The 10,634-nt window shown below is 39.4% G+C and overlaps 1 protein-coding gene across 1 annotated transcript; it reads right to left on the reverse strand.

Annotated features, from left to right (window-relative positions):
* Window positions 1-4,185: 4,185 nt before the first annotated feature.
* On the reverse strand, window positions 4,186-9,707 carry gemin7 (gem (nuclear organelle) associated protein 7). Its single transcript, XM_008425752.3, has 2 exons — window positions 9,576-9,707; window positions 4,186-8,108 (listed from the first exon to the last, which is right to left on the reverse strand). Exon 2 carries the CDS (start codon window positions 8,097-8,099, stop codon window positions 7,713-7,715), a length of 387 nt encoding a protein of 128 aa, XP_008423974.1. The 5' UTR covers window positions 8,100-8,108; window positions 9,576-9,707; the 3' UTR covers window positions 4,186-7,712.
* Between the last annotated feature and the right edge of the window lie 927 nt (window positions 9,708-10,634).

Here is a 10,634-nt window from a genome sequence, read left to right on the forward strand (position 1 = left end):
GACGGAGCAACATCACCGCCTGTAGACTTTCTGCTGTTGTTGCATCAACCCTCCTGACCTCTCAGGTCTTCTAGTTCTGGTTCTGGTTCTGCTCTGCGTCCCCAGAACCAGAACCAAACATAGAGAAGCAGCTTTCAACATCTATGCAACACAAATCTTGAACAAACCTCCAGAAAACTGCAAAAGAGCCGAAACACTGAGTTCCTTTAAATCTAGACTAAACATCCAGAAATATAACATTGACCAACATGTTATATTGGCCAGTATAACATGTTGGTCAATATGTGATGTGTAATGATGAATTTCATGATGGCACTCAATAAAACGTAATGTTTGTTATTGGTTTCTCAATTAGTGACTGTATGTCTCTCTTGGTACTCCATTGTCCTAGCACAAACCAAAACGTGACAGTAATGGGTTTCTGTAAATTGTCCTCAGGTGTGTGTTTGCGTGTGTGCATAGTTGTTTGTCCTGCACATCTCTGTCTTGTCCTGTGATGGACTGGTGACCTGCACTGACATAAACAGCCTTGTTGATGATATTGTAATTAACTGAGATGCGTCTGTATAAAGTTCTTTTAAACAACGAAACCTTAATTCAGTAACAGCCTACACTATATTCCCAAAACTCCAATAAAATTAATTAAATATGTCATTTACTAATGTTCCAGCGTCGGGACCTCAGCAGGGTCCAGCTGGCATGATCCATTGCTGGCCTCTTTATCTCTCCTGACCACTTAAGTGTGGGAAGTGAGGCCGCCTGCCCTCACAACGCCTGGCTTTCACAATCACTGGAGCTCCTCCAGAAATTCCCCCCTCTCCTGAGACAACTCAAACAAATCCGGGGACAAAGAGTGACTCAGCCATTCCTTCTCATGTCTGACTACTTGGACAACACCTCGAGAACAATGCCGGAGGAATGACCGCAGCACGAAAACGCATGCACTCACCAAGAAAACTTTCACCCACGTGTCCTGAAGGTTGTAGATTTATTATGTCGCAGATGCACATCCAATGCAGACCCAGCGGATATGCTTCCCTACTTTACGCCCTGCAAGGTTAAAAAGTTAGAGTTTGTTTATTTCATTGCTTTCTGCAGTTACAATTTGGAAAACTATGTGGGTTTTAATTTGAAGCGACGCTCTGCAGCTATGTTTCGACCGTTTATGTCAGCGTCGGCAGCTGACAAACGAGAGGATTAATGTGAACATTCGTAATAAAAGGATTACTGAGGGATTGTTGGGAATCCTAGCTGTCTGAAAGACTGAAGCCTTTAATTTTGACATTTCACAATCTGAGTTTCCATCCATCATTTTATTTTCTGTAAAACTCTCTTACTGGAACGTTTTTGTTTTTTTTTTCCCCTCCAGCAGGCAAAATGTGGGCTTCGCCTCGGTTGGTCACAATTTATACATTTGAAATTAAAATGCGTCCCTGTGAGGCAGAGCTGCGGTGATTATTAGCGCTAAATGCTAACTGGTTACGGTATTTATTTCTTAGTAAAATGCCCGGTTACAAAGCAAACTAGTGAGGAAATCGGTTTGGTGACTCTAACAAGAAGGACTTCTTTGTGTTTTCTAATTTGTTTTAATAAGCTGGGCACACATTGCACAATCAGACAAACGAGGCTCTTCTCGGAGCTGCTCTGTTTGCTCTCGGCTCGCCGCAGCTGAACAACATCAGACAGCTCAGAAAATCGAAACGGCAATCACAATTACAGACACCGCAAGCTGCAGACGTTTCTAAGGGCAGCAAATGTGACGTCAGCATGGAAGTGAATTGCTGGAGTAGCTGAACAGCAGTGGAGAGAAATTGTCTTCCTAAATAAATAACATCAGTGTCCAATTAAATGACTCAGCTCGTCTTGAGTGCCTTGAAAAAGTATTAGCGTCTCTTGACCTTTGTTTTTTTATGTTTTACATTACAACCACACACTTCTGTGCGCTTTAGCTTCCTACAGACTGATACTTTTGCCCATTTGTCAAGCTCATTCAGACTGACCGGAGAGCATCGCAGCATTTTTTACATCCAGCCGCTGATCCTTAAACTAATTTAGGTCTGAACTTTAACAGGACCGTTCTAACACAAACAAACTTTGATCTAGACCTTTCCGTTGTATCATTGGCTGCATGGGTTTCTGTCAAACTTCCACCTTAGTCTCTATTTTTTATTTTTATTTTTTGCAGTCTCTGATATATTTTCTTTCTTCTAAGCACTCCCACAGCCTCACGCCACTGCTGCAATGTTTTAAGGTGGGGTGGTTTAAGTGTACGTTTTCAACCCACACATAAAGTTCAACTTTGTTCTTATCTACAGGAGTCTCCCCTCTCCAGCCCTTGAAGTGCTAATGCTCATGCTAATGTTTAAGATCGGCCCGGTTCACGTCGGTTCACTCAGTAGCAGACAGAACTGGAAACAAATGAAGGTTCTGCGATAAAGCTGAAGGTGTTACCTCATCACTCCAACTCCATTAATTCCCCTTTGAGGACAAAGACGATGGATCATCCCAACAATTATGTAATGTAATGATGGTCACTCATAATGTCTAAGTTATAAGAAGCAAGAAATCTTGGCTGATTTTCAGAAGCCTTGAGTTTAAACCATGCAGGAAGAGGAATCTTTGATCATTCTTTTTTGCAAAACCTCTCAGCACAACCCAAAGGTTTCATAGGTTTTACGTCTGGCGACTGAGATGGAGGTGGAACTAGAAGCTTCCTTTTGTGTCTGTGAAACTATTTCTAACTTGACTAGCTTTTATTTTTAATTATCTCAGCTTTGGTGCTCCATACCAGTTTACAATATGTCATATTAAGAGATACAATATGACCCCATTTCAGTTTCATGTCAAAGACCTTTATATTTAAATTTTTTTAAACAGTTCCACATGCACTCTGGACCAGAGTGCATGTGGTGTTTTAATTCTTTATTTTATGTCAAACCAACCTGGAGTGTTTATTGCAGAAAATGTAATTCCACATACAGCACCAGGAGTTCACATATTTACGTTTGTGATGGTAGAGGAGACAATACAGTTTTTCTGGTATCATTCTATCATGTGGAGACGCAATAGAAGTATTACTCCTCAGTAATATTTTTGTATGCTTTACCAACTCACCCGTGACTGGAAAAGAAGTTAGAGAAACAACTGCACTGTAATCCATGTGACATTTATCCATCTGTATATCTCATTTATGACAACAACGCCGATGTTGCCGTACAGCTGCAAGGATCAGCTGCAAATAAGGAATGAATGTAAAACATTGTCGTTTTTAAAAGACTGTCATTAAACCAACCTTCAGGAACAAGACGCGGATCTGCAGATTTATCTGCTGACCGCGTCGATTCCCCGCTGCGAATTCTCATGTTCATAAATTTATGAAGGGCCTTTTGTTCTCCAGAAGTCCCAGGATATTTGTTTATCTGTTCCACTTTGTGTAAGACAGATTCTACACGGCGACCTTAAATAATGCTCGTTCCGATAAATCAACAAACGTTATCGAGTGAATTAACTTCTCCTTTCTCTTCGGTAATGAAAAACGCTAAAAATACCCACTCATGAAGTCACTGGCTTATTATTTTTGTCTGCTGGCACCAGTGCGGGGCAAATGGGTGATTAAGTGTTTTTTTTTTGTGAGTTATCAGACACTTGCCAGGAAGTGAGAGAGGGTCACAAACAGGAAGCAGAGGAATGTGCTTCCTGTTGGCCGGTGGTTCTCTACAGGGCAGATTCCATGTACCATCATGACTGACGCACTGATACAACACTGCGAAGACACACACACACACACATGCACACACACAAGTATAAACACACATGCATAGAAGGAGGCAGGAATGTTTTTCCACCGAAATCAGGGAGAAGCAGACTGTCAGGAAAGGCAAACAGTAAGAGAAGATAACATTGAATTGAGACAGTGTGTCCATGTGCAAGTCTGCAAATGAGGGAGCAAAACTTTCAGCTTTAGTAGGAACTCTAAACTTGTTCCTACTGAGCTGCTTATTTCTCCTGCTTTGTCTTTGGTTGTGTGAGGCAGGAGGAAAACAGAAATCAGACAACAACGTAAATGATCTATTACTGGTCTGAAATAAATGTGGTGCAGGGACACGTGTCAGACCACGAAGTACAAAATAAAACAGAAACTTTCCAATTAAAGTTTTATAAAAATAATCCACAATCAAATAGATAAATGTAATGTTTTATTGTGGTTTAACAGTTTTATGCTTACATTTATAAGCACTGCTGACACAAATGGGCTTGAGAACAAATGTATATACCTTAAGAGCCATTGGCAAATTTTCCGTCAATGCTTCACGTTTTAGCTAAATATGTGGATCTAGAATGTAAAACGAATGTTTCTATTTTATCAGAAAAGTTTGGAGATGCATCTAGAAGCACTTTGCTTCCAGTGAGGTTGAATTTATTCTAAAACCCTTAAGTAGACTTGATTAATAATTCTTCAGGCTTTCTAAATTTTGCTCATTTTTTCATAATGAAATGGCGTTTTTTCTCTCTCTCCCTCTCACTAATTTCCAGCCTTTTGTGGAGTCTGTGGAAAATATGAAGACATCTGAAGGGGTGTGAAAACTTAGACAATCTCTATAAGCAAACGAATGGCATCGGAAAGTCATGTGTTCAAGAGACAGCAAGAAATCCAGGGCTCCAATTTCAGTAACAACACAACGCATTATTGACAAAGTTTTCTTGTGGTGGGAGGACAAACCAAACCAGTAAAACCATCTTATTAATCTGGATTTAACCTGTTCAGTGCAGTCTAACATGCATGTTTTCTACCCACATTAAATGGATGTAAACTGTTGCATCAGTTTTATTGGTTGCACACCAACAGTTTGTTTTTGTCAGTGCGGATTTAGGACTTGGTTTATGCTGAAATGATTCATAGGTCAGAGTAAAGTGGTTTTGAGTCACACACAAAACATGCTCTGAAAATTACCAGGGGCTGGGGTTAATTAAAAGCTCCCCCCAGTACCTGGGGGTTTCAAAGTAACATTAGATTACTTAAGAAGAAAGGTTTTTTGATCAATAGTTGTTCAAAGATTAAAATGAAGCTCGACTCGGTGAATACAAATGACACTACAGTCTGTCCCGCACGTGCCGAGTATAAATGTTCACGTTTCTGAGGACAAAGTGGAGATCAGAGTAAGAACCGGAGGGGTTCAGGGCAGCTGATCACAAAGCTGCACGCCTGCTCCGTATTTAAAATTAACATTGTTTGTCCTTGAGGGCTTCCTGATTGAATCACATGGGCTCAATGACGTCATCATAGGTTTAAGTCATATTTGGGATTAGGGAGGGTAAGAGGGAGAACGAGATGATGATGATGATGATGGTGCGGGGAGAGGGGGGGTGGGGTATTCGAGCGAATGAGTCACTGCTTTACTGATGACTCTCTCCACTGAGTGGTCAGATAATTCAGGTACAAAAAGAGACACAGACACAACACGACCGCCTAATGGTACTCAAATAAAATGACTTATTGGGAACTCGCAAAATACACCTTTTAAGAAGATTAAACAGTAGATGCCACCCCTCTTAGCTGCCCCCCCCCACCTCCTCTGCTGCTGCCCCCTTGAAAAGGGACTGGTGAGAAACAATGATGAATCCAGTTGTTCTAAAATGAATTCATGAGCGGGGATTTAAATAATTGATATCTTCTCTGCTGTCACAAAGTGGTCCCTGTGCGACATTTAACAAAAACGATCTGATCCATTTAAGAGCTGTTTATCCTTGACTTGAATTAATGTCCCACTCTGCAAAAAGCCTCCGGTCTGTGCCTTACCGCCTCGGTTACCGCATGCCCTGCTTTAATGCTTGGACTGTTGAACATGGCTGCCAAAATCGCAAACACTTTTGATACCAGCACAAAATTACCACAAAGTGACTCAACTGAAACGGCCATCATTTTTCGTCAAGCAAAATGCAAAAGCTGCATGTCAAGCAAATAAATCAGGTTTTATTTGCTTGTAGGAGAAAGTTTGGCAACAATAACTCGGAGAGGTCATTTTCCGCATCACACATTATGCACTTTGACTCACCAAAAAACATTATTTTGTCACTTTGGCATGATCGAATCTTAAGAAGTGTGGCCTCATTCATGCCTAGGATAATTTCGCAGAGAGGACTTCATGGTCAACAAGTTGTCTCTAAAACACTCAGGTTCTGCACCTGCAAAAACAAACTTTGATCATCAACCCTCCACTGCTTGCACTTGTTGGTTTTTTGCCAATCATTGAGCTGAACATCAGATCCTGATCCACTTTGATCTGATCTTTTCAAATAACATCTCTACAGGATTTCTATGCTTCTTTCAGCCAAACATTTGAAAACTATAAATGTTTAAGAGATAAAATGAGCTATCCACTAAATATTAAACAATCTGAGGCAAATGGAGCCTGAGGCTCAACTCTAGGTTTTGTCATTTCTCGGGACGTTGCACGGTTTCGCTTTGCTGACACGTCTACTCCTGGGAAAATCGACAACCGGCTTAAATATTTTGACAAACTGTATTATTAACACCGTAAATGGAAAGAATTTAAATAGTTCAGAAGTTGCCTAATGATCTTTCCCACACTGATAGTGTTATAATTACTTCTCAAAAGCCGTTGCTCATCTCTTCCCACCTTTTACTGGTTTCACAACAGATGTGCCCGTATCTGCTGATAATCATTTAACTAGAAGTTGTGCTGCTTTACCTCCAACAGGAACTACCAGGCTGTACTTAAAGCTTTCACATAGTTGATCTGCTTTGCATTCAAGTTTGTTATTGAGGTTAGAGTGAGTACTTTTTATTTAAGTGTAAATAATAAAATATATCAGTTTGCATGTCAGCTCGGTGTAGAATAACTAATGTGAATAAAGTATCTCTATATTTTCTATAACAGGTTGTTGATACCACATACAGATGTCATAATGTGGTCTAAGAAGTTTAAAGTTGCTTGTATGACAGAGAAACACATTTTTATTAAACAACCAACAATAAGCTTTCTGTTTCAAAAAAATATTAGCTGAAGTCTTGTTTGTACGCAGTTTTTTTATTTCCCTTTTGTCAAAATGAAAAGTATTCAAAATCATATTTGAACAAAACTATTTTTAAACAAAATACAAAAATGGGTAAATACAAAAACATGAATGTAGAAAGAATGAGAAATATAAACAACAACAAAAAACACTTGTTGCACATCAGAAGACGATGGAAATGTCTCCATTTAAGTGACATGTTGATATACATGTCACCTAACTCTTAAATGGAGGGAGGCTCCATTTAAGAGGGAGGCTCTTAAATGGAGCCTCCCTCTTAAATGGGAGGCTCATACATACATATCATATGTATGCCTGATACGTATATCAGGAATACATATCAGTATGCCTGATATTAACAGCGCATACTGTTAATATCAGGCAACATGTCAGGAAGCAGATGGCAACTGAAGGACTGAGAATCAAACTGAATAAAACTGCAATACTATCAAACTCCCAGCAGGCAGCATCAGGTTCAGCTTGGTTTCTGATCAAAAGGTGTAAAAAATGCCAAACACTTTGTCCATGACGAACAAATGGCTCCCTCTTGTGGTGGCACTTAAACAGTTTGTGGATGCAAGATCTGAATATGAATCTTACACTTTTGTAAAGATACTGTACAACAATATCATCCTGAAGTGAGAAGACCGTTGCTTAGATCAAAACATAGAAAAGTGTCATACGTCAAATGTAAATGAAATGACATCCTGACTTCTGATGAGGGCCTCTTTCTGCACCCCGATGGGAGTGTGCAGGTCAGACACCTGAAAGTTCAGCACGTCGATGTCCGACGCCCCAAACGTGGCCTCGACATTCACCTTCTCGTGCATGTGGAACCGAACCTTCTTGTTGGACATGGCGAGCAGACAGCGCAGGAAGCTCTCTCTCAGCACCGAGCGCGCATGCTGCTCCTCCTGCAGCTGCTGGGGGTCCGACTCCGCCGCGGCTGACGTGGGGATGGACGTGCGGCACAGAGCGATAAAGCGAGGAGAGTTTGGGTCGAACCCTCGGCTGTTCGGGTCCGGACCTTTCGGTAGGCGAAGCACAGGAACTGGTGTGGCCATGTTGAGATTCTGTTTAAAAAAAAAAAATTATTTAATCGATTCTGCAAGAATGTTTTTCATTTTGCTCATTTGGTTATTGCTTAAAGGTGATTTTTCCTCCACAAGAATGCTCACGGCACGTTTGCTTTTCTAAATATATTGATGGAAAGTTGAGTGGAAGGGAAAAGTGTGGTAGGCAAAGCCACACAAACATGGCCACCTACAGCCTTGAAGCAAAGCCCTTTTAAAAGGGCTTTGCTTCAACTACTACTACAGTCCACTACTTGTGAATACAAGTAGTGGACTGAGGCTGAATTCAGTGTTTCATGAATCACTACACATTGATAGAACCAGGACATGGGCCACAACTGTTGGTTTCTTTGCTTTAACTCCTAAACTGGACAAAACACCAGAAGGATTCAAAGTGGGCTAATAGGGAAATGCCTTGCAAACTATCTTAACATAAAGCCAATAGATAATTCAAGGAGTATAGTCAAAAGAAAGATCAGACACTAAACTAGGAGGAGGTTCAGGCCTCTGTTAAAGCAGCCTGGGCCTCCAATGTACCTCAGCACAGCCACATATGCCTCACCAGTGATGCAGTAGTTTATGCAACAGGAGCGACAACTACATATTGAGGACACGTCCTATGTAGTGCATAGCTAATCAGTCAATTAATCTTTATTAACGCACAGGCCCATGGTTACAGAGATAAAAAAAAATAAACATAAAACCATAGTGATCATATACAAATAGTTATAAAAGCAATGTCATTTTAGAATGACTACATAGAAGCATACACGCAATTAAAAGAAATCAAGTTACACAAAAACTTTAAAAGTTCTGATTCTGTAGGATTTGTGAGCACTGAGACTATACTGTTTGCAGCACCATTCAATTCTCATAAACAGTAAACATTAACTCTCTTAAATGTGGTTTAAAATGCAAACAGCTGTGGTTAAACTCCCCCCGGTAATTTAAGGAGGATACTGATAGCTTAATTGTACACATTCAGCGCAGATATTAAAGAGCTGCTGTATACCAACACTGTATGCACGCGGTTATGGTGCATTCATCCGGTGCTACAGGCCACCAGCTGCATGGACATCAACATAAAAATTAAATAGCACTGGAGATAATATTCCACACTAACACCAAAGTGAGCAGAAATACTGCTTCTCCCATTAAATTAAGAGAAAAAAAGAGAATCCTCACAATATATCCCGAAAAATCCCCGTTGCTTTAATTTATCTAAAAGAAAAAAAAATAATAATGGCAATGACCTGTTTCAAATCTGTGCGCTTTCAAACATAACAAATCTTTTAGTTTTTGCTAACTTTAAAAGTTAACGCGTAGCTTTATATTCTAACTCTCTAGTGGGAAACATTTTGAACAACAAGCCTATTAAATTTAGTTTCGGGTAATGCTCATAGAAGGTTTGTGAAGCTGAAATTAAAACTTTAACACATTTGTAACTATGATATTTGCTGTACTTACTGACGACTTCGTCCTGTTAGCAACGTTAGCAGAACAATTCTAGTAGGTTGTCTTCTTCCCTTGATCCAAGCAGGCGACAGAGGTTTTGGTGTACTGCTGCCCCCTTCAGTTCAAATTCTGTCATTGCCTAAAATCCTCTAATTTAATCCAGATTTTGTGAGAAAATATAACTTTTTAAATTAGTTTTTGCTTCGTCTCTGTGATTAAAATAAGTTCAGGATAAAAGAAAAGATTATCACACCTGAATATGGTATTTAAATACTTTACTCTTTTAAAGACCATGGAATTTTCTTAGTTTGTCCCCATCCACATTTAGATTCTCAATGTTTTCTCATTAGGGCTTTTTAGTACATTTTGTTTTGCCTGAGTCACAGTCAATACATCAGATTTTTACATACATAATGTATGTGCATGCTGATTTGACACTTTCTCAAGCTGTTGCCGAAGGTGAGATAAGATTTAAGTTGTTCCTGTTTCTTTCTTCATAGCAATTATCTACATACTTATACACTCCATCTTATGGTATTTTTCAGCTTTGGTGTTAAGCAGTTATTGTCTCTTTCCAAAATACAGCTCTGGAAAAAATTAAGAGGCCACTGTAAAATGATCAGTTTCTCTGATTTTACTCTTTATAGGTATATGTTTGAGTGAAACGAACATTGTTTCTTTATTCTATGAACTAGTGACAGCATGTTTCCGAAATTCCAGGCAAAAATGTTATATTTCTTTGCAGAAAATTAGAAACGGTCAAAATAACACAAAAGATGCAGCGCTCTCAGACCTCAACTAATGCACAGAAAACGAGTTCATATTCATTTAGAAACAACAACACTAATGTTTTAACTCAGGAAGAGTTCAGAAATCAATATTTGGTGGAAAAACCAGGAGGTTTTCAGTGGTCTCCAGATCTGTGTTTCACACAGAACAAAGTAGCATAATCAAATAGCTGTTTGCAAATACAAACCTCATGGTTTTCCTTCTGTTATTTGTTATAAGAAATAATTATTGTGAAATTTATAAAAAAAAAAATTCTTCTCCACACAAAAGCCTAACTTTTCT

This window comes from Poecilia reticulata, chromosome 13 (assembly GCF_904066995.2).
Source record: "Poecilia reticulata chromosome 13, P_reticulata-male-v2, whole genome shotgun sequence".
Taxonomy (NCBI): domain Eukaryota; kingdom Metazoa; phylum Chordata; class Actinopteri; order Cyprinodontiformes; family Poeciliidae; genus Poecilia; species Poecilia reticulata.